The sequence below is a fragment of the Danio rerio genome, chromosome 12 (assembly GCF_049306965.1).
Source record: "Danio rerio strain Tuebingen ecotype United States chromosome 12, GRCz12tu, whole genome shotgun sequence".
In the NCBI taxonomy this organism is placed as follows: domain Eukaryota; kingdom Metazoa; phylum Chordata; class Actinopteri; order Cypriniformes; family Danionidae; genus Danio; species Danio rerio.
In genome coordinates this window covers 21,454,965-21,480,222 of record NC_133187.1, presented here as the reverse complement: position 1 = coordinate 21,480,222, position 25,258 = coordinate 21,454,965, and the positions used below count along the sequence as shown (strand labels likewise).

Sequence of the window (25,258 nt, the reverse complement as noted above, 5' to 3'; positions counted from 1 at the left end):
AAAATGTAGCGAATTAGGAGTTTATTTTGTTAGTGTTTGATTAGCTGAAAAAAATGTACACTAAAATACAATATTTTTAAAATGCTAACGTGAAATTGATCAAAATAGTACTGCTCAAAGTGTGTTTATGCTGGGCACTATATGGTCTGTTTCTTTTTTGTTATTAGTGTTAAACCAGCTGACATTATGCAGCAGTAAGTATGACATATTATCAGGACTGACTAAGAAAACGCTGTAAATTAAGACAAAATCCTGATGCAACCCTTTAACAATATTTGGTTTTGTTTTGCAGAAGCCGGCCAGATAAACAACATGATGCAAACGCACCCGTATCCAGCCCTCAGCCAGCTGTCCCATGTCTATGAGCAACAGCAATCGGCAAAAGACCTCAACAAATACGCCTCTCTGAAGGCTGTGGGTAAGGATCAACTGTACACTCCAAAGGATCATTTTTAGCATGTCAGTGTTATAGTCCCATGTGGATCTTAAGCTGTGCAAAAGTCATAAATTATTCCTCTTATTGAATACAGCATTTACAGAAGAATATTTTACAAATGATTAATGGCTCTCGGAGTAAGAGGCTTCAATAGTAGTTTTATCACAGGATCTGGATTATATTGAAAGAGAGACTATGCACCTCATTTACAGTAGCTCACATAGATATGCTTGAAAGTTTAAAATGATCTGATATACACTGCCTGAACACACACTGAAAAAAATCATGTACTTTAATATTTCATTGGATTGCCTTTAGCTTTGATTAGAGCGTGCATTCACCATGGCATTATTTCAGTGGTTTTTTGCCAACCCAGGCTCATTGTAGATACGTGCCCAGGGCTACATATTTGAGAATTATGAAATACGTGGCTGGGGCTATGCCTGCTTGCAGTTTTTTTTTTCTTCTCAAATCTACTAGGCCACTGTGTACATTTTTGGCAATCTAAAATATGTTACTCAGCCACATCTTCAAACCCACATATTTAAACAACATGTTTAAAAGACCCCAAACTCCTAAATCTGTACATTCAGAGCAGTTTAATTGTAAATAAATATAGTTGAAAGAGAAATAGGGAGAAAAAAATATAGGAGAAATATTGAAAAAATGGGATGATATACATGATAAAATATGGGAGAATCCTAAAGAAAAACAGGAGGGTTGACAGGGATGATTGTCATCTCGGAATATTCCTGTCATTAGCTATATTCAAATAGTCAGCTGACCTCATTCCTTTGACAAATAACATAACTGAACTTAAACCTGACCAACTCAACATCCCCAGATCACAGCACTTGCTCCACAGGCTTGATGGGTGCATCACTTTATTTTCCTCTTTTCTTACCCTGATGTGTCCGTCACTCTGGGACAGGGTAACTCTGAACTCATAGGACCACATGACCTTCTTCCATTGCTCCTGAGTCCAATCTTTTTGCTCTTTTGAAAATTGTCGCCTTTATTTCTGTTCAGCCTCACTGATTTCTTAAGGCTACACAATGGTTTAGCACCAATCCCTTTAGTTCCCTTTGCATTGTGCATTTGAAAATGATCGTACTTTCACTATTAATCAAAGTTGTTTTTTAATGATTTGATTTTACTAGACACACATTTCTTCCTCAACTATGAAGCCTTTTACAATGGCAGATCTATCTATCTATCTATCTATCTATCTATCTATCTATCTATCTATCTATCTATCTATCTATCTATCTATCTATCTATCTATCTATCTATCTATCTATCTATCTATCTATCTATCTGTCTGTCTGTCTGTCTGTCTGTCTGTCTGTCCGTCCGTCCGTCCGTCCGTCCGTCCGTCCGTCCGTCCATCCATTTATATATATAGCATGTTATAGATTTTGTTGTGGAAATTCAGGGAATTCTGAGAATTATTTTCTTATATATTTTCTTTATCATATTAGGTAGCCTACTATGTCAGGTGTGCAATCAGACACAATGTCAAAATGATAAAAAAATAAATCTTCTTTATTTTTGTCTCTTGTCAACATCTGAAAACAGATCTAAAACAGTAGGGATTAATCTAAAACAAGGTTGTATAACTCTTATTTTTATCCACAATCTTATTTTCTCTTTCTCAGATTACACTACCTAGAGCATCTGACATCATATACCTCACTTAGGGCTTCCCCTACTGTAATACACATAAAATATGGATTGCAGTAAAACTCGTCAATGTCAGGGAAATTTGCTATATGTCAGAGTTAAGCAAAATAAGTTATCGATTTGACGCACATTGTAATACCAGCCATACTGTACATGTAAAGCAAAAATGTCCAGCAGCCATCATCCTTGAACCAATCTCCATCACTGTAAGCTGTTTGCTGTTCTGTCTGTTTTACTACTTCGTTTTTTTAGATGAGTGTCAAACGTTCAAAACGCACAACAGGATGTCTAATTGCATCTTTGCATTAATGTTTACATGTAAATCATTTGTGCATCACCTGTGTCTGATTACTGCACAGGCTGCATATATACATGATCAATCTTGTGTGCAACTTTAGCAAAACTGTTACTAAAAATTGTTTTAAATTTGTATTATGTCCCAAGTCTAGGGGAAACAAAAAGGGCATAATAAACGAAGAACAAACAAATGTGTTGGGGTAGTGGATTTCCCAAACTAAACAAAACTTAAAGCAAAAGATTCCCTTCGGTCGACAACCAAACTCACACACTCAATTGAGAGTATATATGAAGATGTGTATTATAGAAAAATAGGGTTTATATAAATGAGCATTTCGTCAGGGTGACCACAGGCCAAAATAACAAACAAAATAATCTATAAAATAAATCCGCTAAATTACCTATTACTATTTAAATAAAAATACAAGAATCTTACCTTACTCCCTAACATAAACGAGTCAAAATTAATCAAATAAATAGGCAGGTCACCCCTACACGCTCAAACTCTCAATAAATATTCAAGCATAGGATGGTCATCAATACAAAATTGATTATTGTTGATCGTCGGCCGAAGGGGTGAGGGAAACCCAGGAGCTCCACTCCAAACACCGAACGCCGAGAATGAGCTCTCCGATTCCTGCCGGAAGCTTCCTTTTATACAGGCCTCGTAGACCAGCAGCCAATCAGAGCAGGGAATCACGCTGGCGTGGGAGCCTATAAGACAGCAGAAAAACAGCAAGGAGGCAGACAAAAGAAAAAGGAGTACAATACGCAATAATAAAAAAAATTAATATATTTCAGTCGTAACAATTTGGTTTTGTAGTTCAGGCTCAAATGCATTTTTTTGTCGTTTAAGTTCATTTGATTGAATATATAAAATCAGTGGACATTATTAATGCATTTATTGGGTAAAATTGCTACTTTTTACTGTCATTCAATATGTTATTGGTCATTATCAATACATTGTCATTTTAATTGAGCGTAATAAGCGTGGCAAAAAAAGACCCTGCACCAAATGATCGCAACACTGCTGCTTCAGTTCTATAGGCTCCACGCTGCTGCACTGCTTCTTCATGTGGTACGAAAACTACAACCTGTTAGCATGGACAAAAATGCACTGCTTATGCTCTGCTTGCATGTACAGTGTGAAAAAAAGGCTTGATGGATGCCCACTATCCTTCAAGTTTTTAGAAATGTGTTGGACAGTTAACCTAATTTTAATCGTTTCAGGAATCTGCTTACATGCTTTCTTTGTTTGATGTATGCCAATACCTTTACCCTTTTAAATCACAGGATTTGTCTTCTGACGTGTTATATATATATATATATATATATATATATATATATATATATATATATATATATATATATATATATATATATATATACTATTTTTATATATATATTTTTTTTCTTTTATTATTAGAAGCTGCTGTCTTATCATAAAAAATGCATTGTGTTAGATTTGTACATCTATAGAAAGCACTTTGATAGGTGTTTTGACAATTCAGAACCACCTTAAAAGCCAAAATCCAAAATGCAGTCATTGACAGCCCTGAGCACTTTAATGACAAACAAAATGTTTAATATAAAGTCAGAATATGGCAGATGGTTGAGAACCACTGCTGTAGTGTATTGTATGCTGATTTCAATTGCTGCCTCTTTCCCATGCCACTGTTTGGCAACTGTGCGTGTGTCCATACCTTTGATGTACTGCCAGTCTCTGTTCAGGATTAATTTGTTTATGGAAATTTGTGTTATGTGGCTGCAGTATCACAAACAAAGCATCAAAACGCCAGATTTCCTCAAAAAAAAAAAAAAAAAAAAACTTTGAATTTCTCTTTGCAATGGATTGGAGGACAAAAGCAGCACTTTAATTGACTCCAAATTATTTTGCAATTTGTTTGCAATGGTTTAATTAATGCACATTAAACTCAGTGTACAAGGTTTCTGTGCATGACATCTTATTAAGATACGAATATAAAAAACACTTGAAACTTCTGTGCGCGACGACCTTTAGGATTAAATAACTTGTTGTCTGTTGAAACATGCACTATTCATTTATGCAGTAATTATCCTCTTACCTATTTGCTTTTTTCCAGGTGGTGACTTTTTTCTTTTATTTTGGAAAGGCAGTATATATCACCAGCCACTTTATTAATATACATTGCTAGCACCAGGTTGGATCTCCTGCTTTCCTCAGGACTGCTTTAATTCTTCATGGCACTTATTCAACAAGATGCTTGAAAAATCCTCAGAGATTTTGGTCCATATTTATTTACAGCATATTAGTTGACTGTACATCCATGAAGCAAATCTTTTATTCAACAAGATCCCGAAGTTGCTCTGTTGAACTGAGATCTGCTGACTATGGAGATTTGAGTATAGTGAACGGACGGCAATATTCAAAAAAACAGTTTAAGATGATTTGAGTATAATATCTGACTTGAGGTAAATGGTCATAAATGGATGGACATGATTAGTAAGTAGGCTGTGGTGTTTAATCAATGCGCAGTTGTGATTCAGGGGCCAGAAGTGTGCGAAGAAAATCCCTTCCATATACATTCACCACCAGCAGCCTCAACGGTGAATACAAGGCTGGGGAAGTCATGATTTCTTGTTGTTTACAACAAATTTTGACCCTACTATCTCAATGTTGCAGCAAACGTTAAGACTCATTAGAATAAACAACCTTTTTCCAGTCTTGTCTTATCTGTTGTCTAGTTTTGGTGAGCCTGTTTGAATTGTGTCAGTTTGCAGTTCTTAGCTTACAGGAGTGTCACTGGTGTGATCTTCTGCTGATCAGCTGCTGATGTTGAATGTGTTGTGCATTCAGAGATGCTCTTCTGCACACCTTGGTTGTAGCAAATTATTTGAGTTACTGTTGCCTTTTTATCTTGAACTTAAACCATCTTTCTGAAAGACTCTGACTAGCCCATCTGCCAGCAACACACATGCCATGTTTAAAGTTACTTACAGTAAATAACTTTTTTTTTCCATTCCGATGCTCAATTTGAGCACCAGTTGCTTGAAACCTGTATACTGAGTATGTTTGTTCTGTTAAACACAAAAGATATTTTGTAAAATGTTGGTAGATAGTAGCACTTTTACTTTGACAGTTGTACAATTGTTTGCAGAGTTCATACGGTCATGGAAAACCTGGAAAAGTCATGGAAATTTGACATGGCGTTTTCCAGGTCTTGAAAAGTTTTGTAAACGTCATGAAAATTAGTTTAACAAATATCTGTATACTTGAATTAGGGCTGTGCGGTATTGGAAAAATCGAACATTGCGATATGTAAAGTTTATTTATAAACTAATTTCGATAGGATCACTGGCTTATGATTGCTTGCAGCCTTATTCAATTTATGATTTAACAAACCGGCGATTCCTCAGCCACTATAAATACTATAAGGTCCATATAACAGCCATCTTTGTTTTGAAGAATCCCCCCTTCCACCCCTACTCCTCTTCCTTCCCTAGTTGGGTGGCATAGTGGCCCAGTGGTTAGCACTGTTGCCTCACAGCAAGAACACCACTGGTTCTAGTCCTTACCAAGACAGCTGACATTTCTGTGCAAAGTTTGCACGTTCTCCCCCTGCTCACATGGGTTCCTCGATATCCCCCAACTATCCAATAACATTAAACTTAAGGTAATTGTCTAATCCAAATTGGCACCATAGACATCTCTTGAGAGCAATCACTATCTGTTCATTACCTACCACAGCAGGGGAATTCTCGAGATCTACCTGACCTCTCACTTTGCAAATATGAGGGAGCCCTGGGCTCAAGGATCTTATGAGCTCAGGGCTGTCTTCCGGGACAGCATGCCAAACAAGCTTTATAATCAAACATCAGCTAAGTGTGAACTCTTGAATTTGTATTTCTGTGGTATATATTGCGATTTGAATACAATTTCACCAGATGATTTAAATCTCAAACAATATATAAGATATAAATTATAAGCATAGAAAAATAAAATGTTTTAAAGATAAAAGTGAACTATAGTATTTAGGTATTCACTATTTAGGTGCATTAGGTATATTGAATAATCAACACTGCATAATCTTCACTGTATATTATCAAATCTTTATTACAGTTTTTCTCAGTCACTTTAGTGCATTTCTCACAACACTATTTATATTTGCACAACAGGTCATGCAATTCTCAAAACAATTAGTTATTTGTGCACATTATAGTAGCAGATTCTCATTCTTGCCAACTAATTGCAAATGCTTTTGGACATGCATCAATTGCTTTCATAAAACTCTCTGCTGTTTATAACATTATCATTCGCTTATGCCATGTCAGTCGAAGTTAACTAAACTTGTGAATGCTGAATAGTCATTCCATATAAAACTAATAGTCCTCATTTCATTGCATGAGTCAATACATACAAAAATGTTAAACTAGTTGTCAAAATCTGTCAAGCAAAGTTTATAAAACAAATTTAAATCTTTATTTTCTTAAGAAAGTCTTTAAAATTGAACAATTTGATGAATGATTTACAAACCTAACCAAACCTTGTATGTTGTAGGTTCAGTTCCAAAATGTACTGCAATATTGTTTACAGTTGTGCACAGCTCTACCCAAAGGGAGTTTATGTTTGTTGTAAATAAGGGTGTATTTATTCTTTTGCACAATGCTGGGAATAAATTAGAATTGCAAACAGCATCTGCAGTTAAAATGTGAAACATACATATTCAGTGTCTAGTACTCAGATACCTAACTAAGCAGTGATATCCAACTTTACTGTACTTTTCAAATGACTGTGCAAACAGTATATAGTGCTGTCTTGAGCATTTTCAGGACGTGTCACCAAAATCAGAATTTTTTTGCATTGAAAAAAATGTAGAGAGTAAACTGTCATAATGAAAACACACCAAATGCACCAAAGCGACTGAGAAAAACTGTAAAGTTACAAAACTTTCTTGTGACCAAAATTTTAAATATTGAAATTTTCACATAGTCACAGGTCTTAAAAGAGCCAGTGTACAACAAGAACAAAATGTAATCACTATTTACTCACACTTTACTTGTTCAGTACTATAGAAGTCATTACAGTTTTTCTCAGTCGCTTTGGTGCATTTCTCACAACACCAGTGCATTTCTGCACAACAGTTAATGCATTTCTCTAAACAATTAGTACAAACTGCAAATACTAGCTGATAACCTGCAAAATTATATAATTTTATAATATAAACTATATATATATATATATATAGTAAACATACATGTATGTGCATATATTTGCTCTAACAAGCATAGCAGTTTATCGATCTGGAAGATTAGCATCAATGCTCATGCAGTGCATTATGCTCAACTTCCATATGAATAAACTGGAAAAACACTCGCTCTGCTGCACTTGCGATGTGCCAGTGGAAATGCACTGTTTAGTTGCTTCAGGTTTCCCAGAGAAGTCATTATTGATTTATGACCTTTTTTGAAATGCACATTTTTTCTGGCCTCCACCTCTGGCAGCAAAACCTGATGCTCATTATCATTAAAGTTCTTTGTCTTTTGTTTCACTGCCATAATTTTCTTTTCTTTTCTTTTCTTTTCTTTCTTTTTTTTTTTTTGGAAGACTGTAACTTTAAAGAAAACACTTATATGGTTTTGGCATTTTTATGCAAATTTCTAACCTTGTGCACATGGGCACTCAATTAGAAGACTCCATTTAATAACAGAAGAACAAATTTAAAGGTGCAGTAGGTGATCTGCCAAAATGCTAAGCATTAGCATAATAGCTTTGAAAACACAGCCCCTCCCCTGTCATCCAAAGCCACTCCTCCTGAAATCATGATCGTGCACCATAAAGATGACAGTAGAAAATCCAGATCATATCATTGGCCAGTTAGAAAACTTTATATCACTTTAAAATACTACAATTCCAAATAAAAAACAATTATATCTAGCATATTTTCAGTTGTGTTGCAAGCAAAACTTGTCATAATGTGCAATAAAAGTATCTTTGATAGTTTTCATCCAAAAATGTGAATTAACTTTATGCACAAAATGGGAATATCGTATAAAAACATGTGAATAAAGCAGTGTTTCCAATCCAATGAGTCAAAGAGAACAAAATTCTCACTTCCTGATTAACTGTCGCCAAATATTAACAGTAAAAACAGAATTTTCTGCGGTAGGAGAAGCTGCGTGAATCTTTTCCTTATTTAATAAATGACCTGCACCTCAGAAAATGATGGCACGGCAGAATAAACACGTGGTGGCGCACAGACGCTCTTGACAGTTCTGGAAGTCATTAATAATATAATAACTCTAATACTGAAACAATAAGGCGTTTTAGAATGACCAAAATAACATTTCAGATGTTTTACAATGTGCTCAGCCTGTTGGTTTGTTCATTCACACACATTTTATCATTACATGATCTCTTATAACAAAATCACAGAAAAATCAACTGGAATTTGTTCAGTAAAAGTGTTTGCATTGTCATTTATGCGCATCTTTTCTTATCAAATAAAAAGTTTATCCTACTCAGTTATGTGCATAAGTTTTATATGCCCAATTTTAAAATATATGCGCAACATGGCATTTCCATCAACATATTTTTGATGCACATGTCCAAAATGTGCATAGCTGGATGGAAATGTACTGTAGCAACAGTCTTAAGCCGCCTTTCCACGGCATACGACAAGCGACAGAACGAAAGTCATTAATTTCCAATGGAGAGAAGTCCGGGAGCTTACGTTTATCTCCATATGCGGAAAATTCTGATACAATTTGAGCTGTGGATCCGTTAAAATATTTGAACTCCTTCAACTAGACCATATGCGACCGTCTGACTGGATGTGCTGTATTCCAGTGTTGTCCAAGCAGGTCCGTGTGCGCGAGATGATAAATAGTAGTTTTTTATTTATTTATTTTTTTTAATAAAAAATTTTCATTTATTTATTTTTTTTATTAAAATTTTATTATTATTTTGTTTTTTAATTTATATATATATATATATATATATATATATATATATATATATATATATATATATATATATATATAAAATTCTATTCATGACTAAGGAACAAAAAACAGTTTTTAATGCTGTTTCCACATTCTCTCCAAAACATTTTAACGGTCTGTTAGTTTCTAGTATTCGTTAATTCATTCAACCAAGGTGAACGCACAGAGAATAAAGGTTTTTTTTTGCTCTTCTTTATTTCGTACACCATGAGAATCAGCTTCTCTCCCATGGTGTACGACAACACTGAAAATTCTGTGCGACTGCCACAAGGGGGCATATTCAGATGGTCGTGTCCAAATGTTGTGTGTAGTAGAAAGGCGGCTTAACAAACTTAAAGTGAGTACTGTATGCTTTGTGGTTGGCGGGCGGGGTGCAGGAATTACGTTTATTACTAAGCTATACTTACATGTGGAAGATTTGAGTGTGTGAACAACACTTCTGTGCATATAACTCATTCGTAACACAATGAAATCTACATCAGCTTTGAGCAACGAAAAAAAGTTTTAAAACATGACATTACCTGCCTAAAAGAAATACTTCAGCCATGTGTCATCAATCTGTTTTGCATCCAGTGTGCAAAAGTAACTCCAATATTCATTCAGGATTTTTAAAAGTTTTGGTTCAGCATTTGTTTTTACTGCTGTCACTCTCCAGGATCTGCATGAACAGAGGTGCACAGATGTACATTTGCCGACAGACAGTTTGGGCTACGTATCAGAATTATGGGAATTGTTGGCCATACAAATTTTAATTGAATAAACATTTTTTTTAGTCTTTTGTCTTACCCAGAATATAAAAATACATATAAATATATTAAAATCATTTACTTTATTCATTACTGTTGGGATGTGAAGAGACTTTCAACCAGCATAACAAAAAATGTTTTTTAAGACAATAAAACACCTACTGCACCTTTAATAACAAGCACAGGTTTAATGATTTAGGTGGAAAGCTTTTTGTGAGTAAATCTAATGTGTGTATAAATGTATGCAATTATTAGTACTCAGCTTAAACAATGTTAGCGATTGAAATCCATTGTTCTCGCCTGAGGTTTTCTCTATCACCATGACATTACACCTAAAGAGACTCGCTGATGCATGTCCGTCTGTGAAATCACCTTAAGCTCCCTTCCTTTCTCTACCAAAACAGTAAATGCTTTAATTCCCCCTCACCATAGATGAAATACAGTGTGATATCATCGAGCAGAGAAAAACTGACCCTCTGGCGTCACAGTTATTTAATTGCCTCCTCCATGAGAATTCCCAAAGGTGCAGATTTGTTCGAGCCGATAAGTCCCAATTCTGCAAATCAATACTTCTCTCTCTAAGGTCAGAGAATTGGATTTCCACCCGACATTGAGAAGTAGAGCTTCTAATAAAGGCTTGTACCAGAATATCCTCCTACCAAAACCCTGACTCCAACTCCGTGCTTGGAGTTTGGGAGATGGTAGATATTTGAACTCTGTCTGGGGCCACAAGTTACAAAACCACAATTCATCTTGATTATGGCTCTTGAGGATGTGCACTGTTGAGCACTGTAATTGATTCACCCGTCTGTAGTGATGATCCGTGTATATGATACGGAGGGAAAAAAAATGTCCACCGTGCGACGTCTTCGTCTTCTCCCACAGGGGCAGACGAGCGATAAATAAGATTTATCATCTCACCACAGACCAAACTCATCTTAAGCGTGAAAAGTTTATCTTCAAGGTCGTCAAACCAGTCGACCGTCAAAAGCAGACTGAGGAAGTCACACTAGGATGCCCGGTACTTCAAGAGTAATGATTCCCTTATAAACATGAATCACCTGGTAAAAGGACAGATCTCCCAGAGGAAAACCAAAATGGCCACAGATTCAGAGGCTTAACTGCTTGTGTGCTGAACTCAGTCAGTCAGCTGATATTTGTTTCTGTAGGAAAAGGTTAATGGGAGGCTGACCTTACTATTGTAATGTGCAACTGTATTGAGTAGCTTTGTCTGGATGATTATTATCAGTGAATATTGTGACGCTAGCTTGAAATGGAATCAATTTTCTACATGAATGTTATTGATCTCATTGGGTATGATTCATCCCACTCAAGACAAAACAATGAACTTCGACTGAATCAATAGAATTCTCCTTGGTGACATATAATGTGCTTTTACCAATCAGTTTGTTCAATAAAACCAGTGGTAAGTAAATTGTTGCCTTAAACGGTAAACTACAACTTAAAAATAATTGTTAAAAACTTTTATTATTCACATTATGACTTAATATTTAAGTTGAATAAATTCACAAATGTAAAGTTTTGTATGGTTTTATTTAAATACAAAAGAATAAAACAAATAATCATGATATATATATATATATATATATATATATATATATATATATATATATATATATATATATATATATATATATATATGAGCACTATCACACGAGTAGTAGTGTGCTATAACTGTATATCAGCACTAGTGGAAGGCGTGCGTTGCCTTAGCACCCCACTAGTGCTGATATACAGCCAAAGCACACTGCTAAGAGTGTGATATTGCGTTTATACAACAGTTCGACGGCACAATCTTGTACATATAAAAGAAAATCAAACACAGAGAGTCTAAAACCCTTTTGTAGTAGGAACTACTTTCTTCCGCCATTCATTCACATCTGCAGCTGATTTCAAAACAGCAAAAGCCGTTAGTAATTCCCCAATGTCACTTTAGAGCTAGTATTTGAATGATTCTCTATAGCGTAATGTGAAGCGGCACTTCTGGTGTGTGCTCTGGTGCTCACATTTTAAGATTATAAGGCTGAACGTGACATGAAATGACTTCATCACACTGCTTTATTCACAATCACAAGAGATTTCTCACCAGACTTCTGTTGTGTTTGCGATAAGGAGGGGCAAGTCTGAATCCAGCCTCTTATTCGCAGCGTCTTATTAACTCTATCCGGTCCACCTTAAAAACCACAAGGCTTCAGTTTTTCAGCTTTTTAATTCGGGCTCAAGAGAACACACTGAGCAAGGGTTTATTATGCGGTTCTGGCGCCATTTTGTGGATAGACAACGTCAACCATCTTTGGCTGCGCCGAGCTCTCAGAAATTGTAAATATTTTAAAATAGACACTATTCTTACAAATAAACTGCATAGTTTCAATCTAAACAACTACTACCTCAACTAAAAAAGCCTCTAATGTATATTTGGTTGCCTAACAGCAGTAATATTTGTCAAACTGTAGTGTCTGCTTGTTGCTGGCTGTATGTAAGCGGATTAATACACAAAGGGTAAAGAGGCTGTAGCCAATCATATTCGAGATCCAGACAGAACTTTTTTTTTTAACAACATGATTGTAGAATATGCCATGTGTGTATGACATGTTCAATACAATTCAGCTTTATTTCTATAGCACTTTTACAATGTAGATTTTGTCAAAGCAGTTAACATAGAAGTTCTAGTAAACTGAAACTGTGGCAGTCCAGATTTTTAGAGTTGAAGTTCTGTTTAGTTCAGTTCAGTGTGTTTTAAATTTCACTGCCGAAAGTCTAAACACTGAAGAGCAAATCCATTACAGCACAGCTCCACAATTCTCAAACCAAGCAAGCCTGTGGCGAAAATGGTGAAGAACAAAACTTCCCCAATTAACCAAAGTGAAGGAAAAAACTTCAAGAGAGACCAGGCTCAGTTGGGCATGACCTTTTCTCTTCTGGCCAAACTTCTTGTGGATATGTCTTCTCTGTTGTTTGTAATGTAAAGTCAATTTACACTTTGCTGATGAAGTGTAAGCAAACACTTGAGTAACAACAACACTACCACATATTCACCATTGTTGTGTGGTTGACCGTGTTAATCTGCACCTCCCATGTCCCATGCACATTTAAAACATCATAATTTTCAAAGTCCCAAAAACACAGTTGCCATGTGCCAAAGAACAGAAGAAATCCATTAAAACAGACTTGTTTTCAGTAAAAAAAGTAGTCACATATAACAATTTGGTAACACTTTATAATAACTACACACTATGAATCATTTATTAAGCATTATCAAATAATAAATTCATTATCTGTAAAGCATTAACTCTACTTTATTAGTCGTTAGTAAGCTGTTTATAACTGCAGCTACAAATGCTCTATTCTTGACTAACAACCACATTTATAATGTGCTTAGTAATTGTACTTTCATACTTTGTTAATGATTAATTGTTAATGACTAAATTAAGTATTGCATCATTTACGAACCAGCTATTTAAGCATATTTGTTTCTTTAAAGATCATTCAGAATTTGCTAGTAAATGACTAATAAACTATTGAAATCAACGGTTATATATCTTATTATTCAGGCATATAGTAATGCTTACTTTTTATGTAAATAAACGCTTTATTGACTTAACTTCATCCAGTTTTGTGACCTAATCTAAAGTGAGGAGTATTTGTGCTTTAAAAATCCCTTATAAAGGCTAAGTCGTGTCACTTTTGTAGTTTTAAATGAGGAACAGAGTAATGGTCAATATGGCAAATTAACGGCATTACTACAGAATGACAGATCTTCAGGAAGGGGTTTGGACCAGACGTGAGTTTCTACAGATTTTGTGTGATTAAAATGTTTAGAAATGAAACTGAAGACACAGTTGTTGTTTAATTTTATTGGTAATTCATAATATGAAATTTAATCAAAAGCTTGGCAAGCAATTTTGGAGAATTTGTGTTTCCCCTTTCAAACAGAATCCCCGAGAGACGTTTCAAAGATGGCTGCTGAGTGAAATGACTTTCCTTAAAGGGACTTTGTTTATAGAGGCTTTGAGAACATCTGAGTGAAGAAACATGATAGTTAATGCAGGTCCAGCCATGGTCGATCATAAGCACGTGATCCTCTCAAAACTAGTTTATACATAAATTTCATTTATTCATTTTCTTTTTGGCTTAGTCCCTTTATCAATCAGGGGTGGCCAGAGCGGAATGAACCTCCGACTTATCCAGCATATGTTTTATACATTGGATGCCCTTCCAGCTGCAACCAAACACTGGGAAACACCCATACATTCTTTCATACACATAAACTACAGACAATTTAGCATTCAATTCACCTACAGCACATGCCTTTGGACTGTGAGGGAAACCAGAACACTTGGAGGAAACCCACGCGAACACAGGGAGAACATGCAAACTCCACACAGAAATGCCAACTGGCCCAGCAAGGGCTCAAATCAGTGACCTTATTGTTGTGAAAGGATTGTGCTGCCCACTGCGCCACTGTGGCGCCCTAAATAAACTCCACATAATTTATATATAGTTGTATGATTTATAAATATATCTATGTTATATATAGTGAAAACAATTTTGACAAAAAATAGACATTACCATTGGCACACAATGTCCCACCTTTTCCACAGAAACAAATTAAGCAACTGAAAAAAGTGTTAAACTAGCTGTGCCAAAGCATATATTTAAATCTTCATTCAAGAATAGGAAAATCTCTCCTGCTCCTTCTTCAGCATCTCTCTGTAATGGGTGATTTTTGTCGGCTAATTTCATGTAATCCTTTCTGAACAGGGCAGATCCAGCTCTTTCATCTTGAGAAAAATTCAATTTCTCATTAAATATACCAATTTCATTCGACTAATCTCACTGTTCTTCTCTATTTTTCCATCAGCCGCCAAAGCCAACGGTGATTTCCTCAACAAGCAGCATCGCCACCTGGTCGAACTTGCGGCTAAAGGTAACCTGCCGCTTCATCCAATCCGAATGGAGCACGTGGAGCCCACTGCGACTTACGTTACAGAGGTCCCATGCATCAAACAAAACGGACAGAAGCCCAAAAGCATTAAAGGCAACGTTTCCCATCCCGCAATGGCCTACAGCTCCAATACCATCGCAAATCCAGGCATGCTGAGGAGCTGGGAGGCCGCAGAGACTGCAGGTCGACGCAAAACCTACAACCCCAGGAAGATGTGCATGGTGGAGCAGGTCAACGAGCTACACACTGCCCGCAGTCATCACTACTTACCCACGCAACCCTACTTTGTAACCAACAGTAAGACTGAAGTGACTGTTTAAGAAGCAGATGAGAGCCGGAAGTGAAATCCTGTCACGAAAGGACTCTCCACACTGCCCCTAGTGGACTGGAGGAACATCAGGGGTGAGCATGTCATGCCCTCTCGATAACATGAGGGACACTCAAAGCGTTCGCCACTATTTATATCCACTGTAACAATGATGTGTTTGTGTTCCGTCAATGAAAAGGTTACAGAAAACTGATGTAAAGAATTGGCACTGGAAAAAGATTCAGATCAATAGCAATAAGATCTAAGAGAACGGCTACGGTTAGATGAGACATTACAGAAATGAAACATACCGTATTATTGATTCCTAGTTATTAAAGGGCTGGCGTGGAGTATGAAACACAGGGTGATGCTCTTATGTGAAATAAAATACAGAAAACTTTGGCACCGATTTGAGGGAGAGTGGAATCGAGGCCGTGCCTTTTGTTTTGTCATTATAACTAAATAACCGAACGCTCGAAATATGGAGTCACATGTGCTGAATATTTCATGCGAAAGTAGCATTGTCATGCCATGAGCAACACTGTTAAACAACATGGACATTTGGGCACAACTTTTAAAAATACGTGTTTGGTCTCCTTCTTTTGGCGTTCTTTTTTTACGTGTACTCTCAAACGCATACGAGCATGTTGAAATATTTGTTAAAATGTCATCAGTAGGTGTATCTGCTGCCACATGTAAGGTTTTTTGCACTTTTTACAAATGTGTCGTATGGAAGGTACGTTTTATTGATTTAATTATTTCTATTGTCCCAAACAGATGCGACCATAAGCGTATATTTATACCATTGCCAGTATATGTATGCAGATTATACAGTACATTGTGCCAAGAAGTAGCTGGTTAAAGTTATTGTGTTCAGCAATTATTTATTAAAATATATTGATTTATTTTCTGTTTCGTTCAGTAGTAGGTTTGAGAGAAAATGTTTCTGTTGCTACATCATTATCTAATGAAGTGATTAGTTCTGGAGATGAAGATGTACTTTAAACTGGAATTAAATAAGCTTTTTCTTTCCTCATTCTCTTCATCTGTATTATTTCTTGTGTTTCTTCTCCTTTGTTGTGTTTGATGCTAACAGGATGTTCCAAGTTTTCACAAACAGGTCGATGAACTTGGTTGTATCCAATTGAGTCAATTCAGCAATGCGGAAACCTGGAAATATCAGCACGAAGAACACAACCTGCTGCTGCACTTTACTCTGATTGCAGATAAACCAGATCATGTGGAATAACTTTAGTCTTGAATGGATCCTGTCAACCTCACACCTGCTAAAAAAAATCTGTGTGCTCCATGCTTTCCAATTACTCCATGACATGTTGTGTGCATGAGCAGTAAGCAGAGCTGTAGATGCTTGATAATGCATATGGTATTTAAAAGTTGCAGATTTATTCATGACACTACTGTAACTGTCATAGGGAGTTATTTGAGGAGACAATATGGCCACTAATATCCCCCCAGTAATAACAAATGGACAACTCCCCCTCACAATTTGATGATATCCACATGCTTTTGCTCATTTGCACTTTTATTTATATATTTTTATTATAATTCTTTATGTTCAAAATAGTCATGAAAACTTGATTACAATTTTAGTTGAATCTATTTCAATTTATATGTCTTTCATCACAAGAAACAGTAAAACTTTGTCAAAAATCTGTCATAAACATGACTGTCATGAAGCCATTACAATTGTGTCATTCATATTTTGCTGATCCCTTATTTATTGGAAAGGGTTAACTTTTTCCATTAAAATTTCCCTTTACAAGTGTCAATACTGTAAAATAATAATTCTATAACACCATTATTAATATTTATTGACATTTAAATTTTACCTTTTGTCACTTGTAGTTGAGGTCAAGAAAAATATTAATGTTGCTGTTATAAAATTCATAACATGCTTATAATGTCTTCATGACAATAATTTTTATGGCAGATTTATGACAAGTTGGCATGTATTTGTTTATGTCAAATTCATTCATAAATTTTCCTTAGGTTTAGTCTTTATTTCAGTGGTCGCCTCAGCGGAATGAACTGGGAAACATCCATACACACTCATTTACACACACACACACACACACACACACACACACACACACACTCATGCCAATTAAGTTTTTTCAATTCACCTATAGTGAATGTTTTTGGGCGTGGGGGAAACCAAAGCTCCCGGAGGAAACCTATGCGAACAAGGGGAGAACATGCAAACTCTACACAGAAATGCCAACTGACCCAGCCGGGACGCAAACCAGAGACCCCCACTTCAGTAATATGCACTGCATTGTGGATCATTTTAAAACGTTTACAGTAACTGACTGTAATTAGGAATTTGCAGTATTCTACTGTACTCAAATTAATCAAGTACTGCTACGGTAGTTGAAAACAAAAATAAAAAAGAGAAAAATGGAATTAACTAAATTTAATAGTAAATACTCAAGGTATAATAGATACATAAGGTTTTGTGCTGCTAGTGTAAAATAAACAAATTACAGTAAATAAATTACAGTAAAACTACAGTAAAAACTCATATTGTAAAATTGAAATGTGGTATAGGGCATTTTAGCATAAAAAGAAGTAGTGGTAAGGGTATTTTACTGTAAAATGAACTTGCGGTAGGGCCTTGCTACTGTAAACATATTTACAGATAAGTTACTATAAAGGGACAGTTACTGTAACTTGCTGGCAACAATGCAGCAAGTAAGATACCACAAAAATACAATAAAATGTCTTAAGGCTCATACACACCGGGGCGCTTTTCGTTTGCGTTTATTGTTAGTGTTTATCGTCAGCATTTTTCAAGACGTTTTTCCGGATTCACACCCAATCAATTTTCACTAGCGTCGAGCTGAAGAGTATGCAAAATCACTCGAGGTTAGATGGTGCTACACAACTTTAAGCTTCTCAAACCCGCTTGTAACACAGAAGAAGAGGAAGAAGACAAAGTTGACACGCTTGATGTTATGGATAGTTTAGCAGCTCCATATCTTGTGATGAAAAAATGATTATTGTTCACCAGAGCAATAAGCAGCCTGCCGAAAACACTAACCAATTGACACACACATGCAAATTCTCTCAATACATGCAAAAAAAGAAATGTGCTTAATAGAGTGCTGATGTATTGGTGTTGACAGCTTCCTGTTTATACCAAAAACTGAACAATTAAAAAAAATAATAAAAATTAAAGTCTCTTAGATCTCTGAAAACATTGATGACTTTAAACAGGAAGGAGCCAGGAACATTAATTTATGGCAGGGGTTCTTAAAGTCTGAATTTGAACATCCACATTTGAATTTTCATAAATGTCATGCACATAAAAAAGGAAAATTATAGAATTTTGGTATTAAAAACTAACAATGTTATAAGTTTTCTTTTTTCATTTTTAAAGTAGTCAATCCACTTGTTTAACCCCTCACACACAATTAGTGGTCTTGAAATATGAAGTTGTGTCTGGAATGAATTCTCTTGCTCTGAGGTAAAAGTGCTAACCACTGAGCCACCTTGCTGCCTTTATGTCAAATTGTCATAACAAATATATTTCAAACAAGGTCATCTTTGCATTTAAAATAACATAACTGAGTTTAGGACACTTAATGACAGCTGCCGTAAGCATGTATAAAATCTTGTGTAAATCATGATTATAAAGGTTTCATGACAGTCTTACGAACAACCCCTTCAAGCAAAGTGTTTCCAAACAAGCTCATGTAAAACATCACATTGAAACTTGTATAACTTAAAAATAGACAGAGTTATTAATGTAAAAGAAACAGAAATGTGCTGTGTATTTTAAAGATATTTACAGTGTTGATGAAGTAGTTTTATCTTTGATTCTTCTAACATGCTATGGATGTACATTTTCCTTCCTATGTGAATACAAAAGTACAGAGTATAACAGTCGCCTAAAAGCATTTCAATACTCCATAACACACCAATTTCTGAGGTCCATCAAAGGGTGCGGCGGTGTTTTGTTAGAAATAGCCAGGGAACAGGCAGCAAGTCTTTCATCTGCTGCAATTCGGAAGAAGTCCCAGATGAGGAGCAGGGACGGGAAAGGCTGTGATTGATTTGATTCAGGCACTTTGAGCAAGAATAAGTCAGCTAATCCAATCCTCAGCTGCACACATTCACCTCTGAACAGGTGCCTGGAAACAGCCAGCGATTGAATGAGCCCGTTTCTGTGGGGGCCTTGTTGAGCTGCCAGAAATCAAAGTTCTGCTCGGCAAATTAAGATCGAGGGTACGGGTGACCTAGTTAACCGAATCACCATCGGCCTGTTCGGCATACAGAGGCGATGTATTTGGAGAGCGGGTGGTCGACTGCATTTATTTGTTGAGGGCCCATGCAGGCTGAGCGTGAATTCTTTTTCAATGGCTTCTAGGTCTGCATGAACTGGAGAGAAATAACAAAAAAAAGTTCTCCTCAGAAAACAAATTCTATATTGCTCTATATACTGTAGGTGTTGTACAATGCAGTACTATAATTTATGCCAGACGGCCCCATTAAATAAGACATATCTACCAAAAAAAAAAAAAAGCAGAAAATGCAACGCAATCTCAAGCAATTCATAACTTTTTGATTTAGTTGCTAATTACTATTCATTTGTTTGACCTCATACATTTTACTACAGTTTGCTCACCACTGAATGAAGGGTAGGTCTAGGGGTGGAGTTTGGGGGCATGCTTCCTTTTAAAGGTTGTACATTCTCATATGAAATAAATTCTATTAATTTGTACAAATAAGCCACCATTTCTGACAATATGTAAAATTCCTCGCCAGAGTGGTCTATAAAATCTGTAAATGTTCTTTTCTATTGACTATGAAACATTATTTGTTTGCTTTACAGTGATTTTAAATCAGAAAGAGAATACACACTCTCTAAACGGCTGTCTTGTCTTCAACCAAATTTGAGTAAAATGTGGACAAAACTAACAGATGAGTTAAATTTTTACATTTAATTTTAAATCACAGTGGTTGTGGTTTTCACTGGGCACAGTTAGACTTTGCGGCAGTTTTACAGTTATTTACTGCAAAAACACCCAGTAAAATACCACATACATTCTTTACAGTTCACTACAGTAATATGTACTGCATGTCATTTTAAACCTTTTACAGTAACTTACTGGAATTAGGAATTTGTGGTAATTTGTGGTAATCAAAGTAATTAGGTACTGCTACCATAGTTGAAGACAAAACTAAGAAAGTTAAGGAAAATGTTGTCATTTGTTTGGAATTAAGTTCAAAAGTAAATACTAAAAATAAAGGTTTTGTGCTGCTAGTGTAAAATGTAAATAAATTACAGTAAAACTACAGCAAAACCTGTCATAAAACTGAAATGTGGTAAATGGCGTTTTTACCATAAAAAGAAGTAGTGGTGAGGCTATTTTACTGTAAAATTAAATTGTGGTAGGGACCTGCTACTGTAAGCACATTTACAGGTCAATTACTGTTAAGGGGCAGTTGTCGTAAATTGCTGGCAACAGTGCTGTCAGTGAGTAACCATGTTAATACAATAAAATGTATAACAGTGACTATGCTTACATGGACATCAGTATTCAAATTATTTGCATTAATCTTAATAAGACAACAATATGATTAAGGTGTTTATATGAATAGCTTTTTGAATGTTCCTTTTATGATCCAGTTTTACATGTTATAGCTAGGCCCACACGTAATCTGCGCGCACAGAATTCTGCAGATTTTCCACAGAATTTCTGCAGAATTCCGCAGATTTCTGCAGATTTTTAGCCCATCATTAATTCTGTTTATTTAAATGAGTAAATGTGTAAATCTGAATTTATTAAGTTTTTATTCAGTAATTTATAACTTTTTATTTCATATATTATGGTTTTAGTTATGACACTCTGCTGGATACTTCCAAAATAATTACGCAGATATCCGCAGATTTATACCAAAATTTTCCGCAGAAATAGCAAAAAACGTCCGCAGATTCCGTCTGGCCCTAGTTATAGCACATAGATCAATTAACATCGTGTCACCACGCTATCCATGTTTTCTCCAGAGTTTCATGTAATTTTGATGGTTCATTTTTGATTTGTCGGCTTTAACTGCAGTTTGACACTTTCATTTTCATTCAGGAACGTTTCATGCATTCCACCGTGACATACTAGATATTTGATGCGAGTATGAACTGCTGGAAAAGTGTTGATTTAATGGAATTTAAAACCGCAGGCCGAATGGAAAAAAAACCCTCCGCATTTCACGATGCAGATGTCTGTGATCCTTCACTGACTTGGTAGGTTAACTTAATTTGATTTTTGTTTAGTTCGATTATGACCTTAATTGGATTAATTTAATCAAAAATCACTGTTTACATGGTAGACTCTTAATCAGAGTATTGTCTCAATCATATTAAAATCTGATTATTGGTGTCCATGTAAACATACTCAGTGAGGTCGTGAGAGAGCTCCAACATGCTGCAAGTTAAGAAAACACCAACAAATTGATACACACACACAAATTCTCTTAATACAAATATGCAAATATAGAAATGTGCTTAAAATAGTGGGGACAATAACAGAAATGTGTCAGTGAACCCCAAAATGTGACCGCTTCTCTACAGCTTTATATCTCTTGTCAAAACAAAATCTCTTAAAAATCTCTGAAAACACTGATGACTTTAAACATGAAGCAGCCAGGAAGATTCATTTATGGCAGGGGTTCTCAAAGTCTGAATTTAAAGGTCCAAATTAGAATTTTCATGCTTGTAAATCAGGAAAATTATCGAATTCTTTTAGTGAACCATCACTAAAAAAAGGGCATTATTAACTAAAAAGATTACTTTTTAAAAAAAGTTTACTTTGCTTTTTCAAAGTAGTAAATCCACGCCTTACACACAATTAGCAGTCTTGAAATATGAAATGGAGGTGGGTCCAGATTAAATTCTTATCTGGATCGGAGTTCAGACTTTGAGAAGCCCTGCTTTTTTCAAAACATTGTTGTTGTCAGTACTATTTGCATTACATTGCGTTTCAAACTGATGGTTTCAGTGTGTTAGTGTTTTCATATGTTTTCTTAATTCCATTTTACCAAAATTTAATTAAAACAACTTTAATTAAATTAAAACAGTTTTTTTTTTCTAGCAACTGTGTAGTGTAATTCAATATAAAGACCATTTCAATGTGGTGATGTCATTGACCCATAAATATTTCCAGCTTGTTATCAAATTATTCTATAACTGTAACAAGAGGCATATCAATAACTTAATGTTAAAACAGCTATCATAATACTATTTACTAATATGTGGCTCTTTTAGGATACTACGGAGCTATAGAAATCAAAAATGTAAAACATTACTTTGGGACCATTGTTTTTGTTTACATCCCTCAAAATGGTCTATAATATTAAATCAGCTGTGTTCTTTATCAATGAATGCTTCATCGATAAACCAATCAGGGCATGAATATTAGTCTATGATCGTTTATTTCACTTCTATAAGCACAAGCAATGGCTACAACCAAAAATCACAAGATATTCACAACAAGTATGAAGCATTTTATACTCCAGTCAAGAATCTCCAAAATTATGCGCACAACCTAATTTCAATTAAGCCAGAAATGAGGTTGGGAAATGATATTGACTGTGATTAATGGACTGAGCCTGAGATAAGTCTTATTGTTATGAGGTTATGATTAATTGGAAGTAGGGAAATTATAATTTAGACCTATGCTGGTTAGCGAGAAACTAATCAGATACTGTATAAGGGCTTATCTTTTTCTTTTCCATATTTCAGTATTGCAATTTGTCCTTATCTGAGAGTGTAAAATGCTATTCATTTTGTTTGCAGTATTTTAAGAAATGTCACTGATAAGATGACTTTAAAACTGTAATGTTAATGCTATTTTGTGCAGTTTCTTTGTATAACAAATGATATTTATTAAGGATATACTAAACTGGGCATTTAATAGTATTTAAATTTAGTCAGAATTTACTTAGGCCTGGTTTCTGTTAAATTCACAATTACATTCAGTTATTGTATCCATATTATGTGTTAAAATGTCTGTTAATATTCCAAACGTTTAGAGCTATACATCTTCATATTTATTTAATGCTGGATTTTAAGCTGCACTTCATTGACACACAAAACTTTACTTTTAAATTTACTGTGAACCAAAAGTTACTGTGACTTTTATTTCAGTATGTTGATGTAGTTCCAACTGAAATATTGAGTAGGGGCAGGGCTTTTTTTGCATCATTCCTTCATAGCAAACTAATGGTAAGAGGGGCGTGGTTATGGTAATTGATATACAGTTGCCATGGAAGCCCTCAAGTTGATGTCAACAGGTTTGGATTGAAATTGAAATTGATTGAGATTGAAATCCACTACCAATTTAATTACCAAACTGCACAATTTTTGCAAATGATAAAGCTATTTGAACTGTACATGCTATCAGGGCCGTATTGGGGCCCCAGGGCTCACGGAAGAAGGGGGCCCTTGGTTGGCTGAATAATTAATTTGAGCTATGATGAGCTTTGAGCTTTCGGTTCGCTGCTGTTCAAAAATAGTGACGTCGGTGCTAAACTGGGACTCAGAGTGGCTGTAACACAATCAGAATATTGAATAGCCCTGTTTTAGTCACCCATAAGTGTGATCAGATGACCCAATTTTCTCAGGACATCCCTTATTCCGGCACTAAAAGCGAGAACGTTCGAGGTTACTAAAGTAACCCTTCGTTCCCCGAGGAGGGGAACGGAAGCACTATAAGTGGATTTGATTGTAAAATCCACGCATTGGGAGGTTCGGTTCAGAAGCTACTCGTCTGAAAGAGTATTGAACGGGCCAATTAAGAATGAATTGGCAGCGCAAGCCTGCGCAGGTGAGCGGCATAAGCAATCAACTGAGTATATAAGCTCACCTGGCGCCAGCAGACGCTATCCTTTTTAAGCTGAAGAGACTTTCAACAGCTAAGGGACAGTCATTATGGCGACGGAGTATAGTGCTTCCGTTCCCCTCCTCGGGGAACGAAGGGTTACTTTAGTAACCTCGAACGTTCCCCTTCGGGGGGAACTTCAGCACTATAAGTGGATTTGATTGTAAAATCCACGCATTGGGAGCCCATTGAAAGCGCCATAATGACTGCACCTTACCAACACCCCCGATGAGGAGATAGTCAAGCAAGCGTGACGCACCCACATCATGGGGGGCGCGGTCCTCCAACGTGTCCCTGGCCCTAATTTATCCTACTTCAACAGAAGTTTTACGGATTTATATATATTTTTTGGGAAGTCGTGAGCATCTAGATAATTCTAGGAAAATACGACAGTACGTTGGGAAGCGTGCAATCCCGATAGGGAGGACGCTGCGGAGGCCATCCGTTACCCAAGGGGGGATAGATGGCAGAATTTACATATGGACTAGCCCTAAAAAAGGGGGAGTACGCATAGCAAAAGAGTGGTTAGCGGGGAGGGAAGACAAGGGTCCGCCCAGGGGGGGGGGACTTAACCGTGGCTGAATAAGCATATGGGATCGCCTAGTGGGGACCACGCATAGCAGGCACCTTTACCCAAAACGCGGGCTGACCAGCGGGCAGACCTACAACGTAGTGGGCCAGCAAGTGACTCCTCCGCTGAGTCAGTGCTGGGGGCCACGGAGGAATCTGCAGGGCTCACCTGACGGGGAACTTTACTGACAGATAAAAAGGCGCACGTATCTCCGTGTTAGGGAAAATGGCGCAGCAAGCGTGTTTCAACACCCTACCGAATTGTTTCCTCAATCACCAAGGGTTACCTAATACCCTTGAGGAAACCGGCTCCACTCGCAGATTGTAAAACCTTGCAAATGTGTTGGGTGTCACCCAGCCCGCAGCTCTACA

General features: G+C 36.2%; 1 protein-coding gene across 1 annotated transcript in view; it reads left to right on the top strand.

Annotated features, from left to right (window-relative positions):
* shisa9a (shisa family member 9a) overlaps window positions 1-15,813 on the top strand; it is a 77,329-nt gene extending 61,516 nt beyond the window's left edge. The window contains 2 exon segments of the mRNA NM_001013509.1: window positions 293-418; window positions 15,026-15,813. Of these exon segments, the coding sequence (NP_001013527.1) occupies window positions 293-418; window positions 15,026-15,429 (530 nt within the window). The 3' untranslated portion in view covers window positions 15,430-15,813.
* Window positions 15,814-25,258: the final 9,445 nt, after the last annotated feature.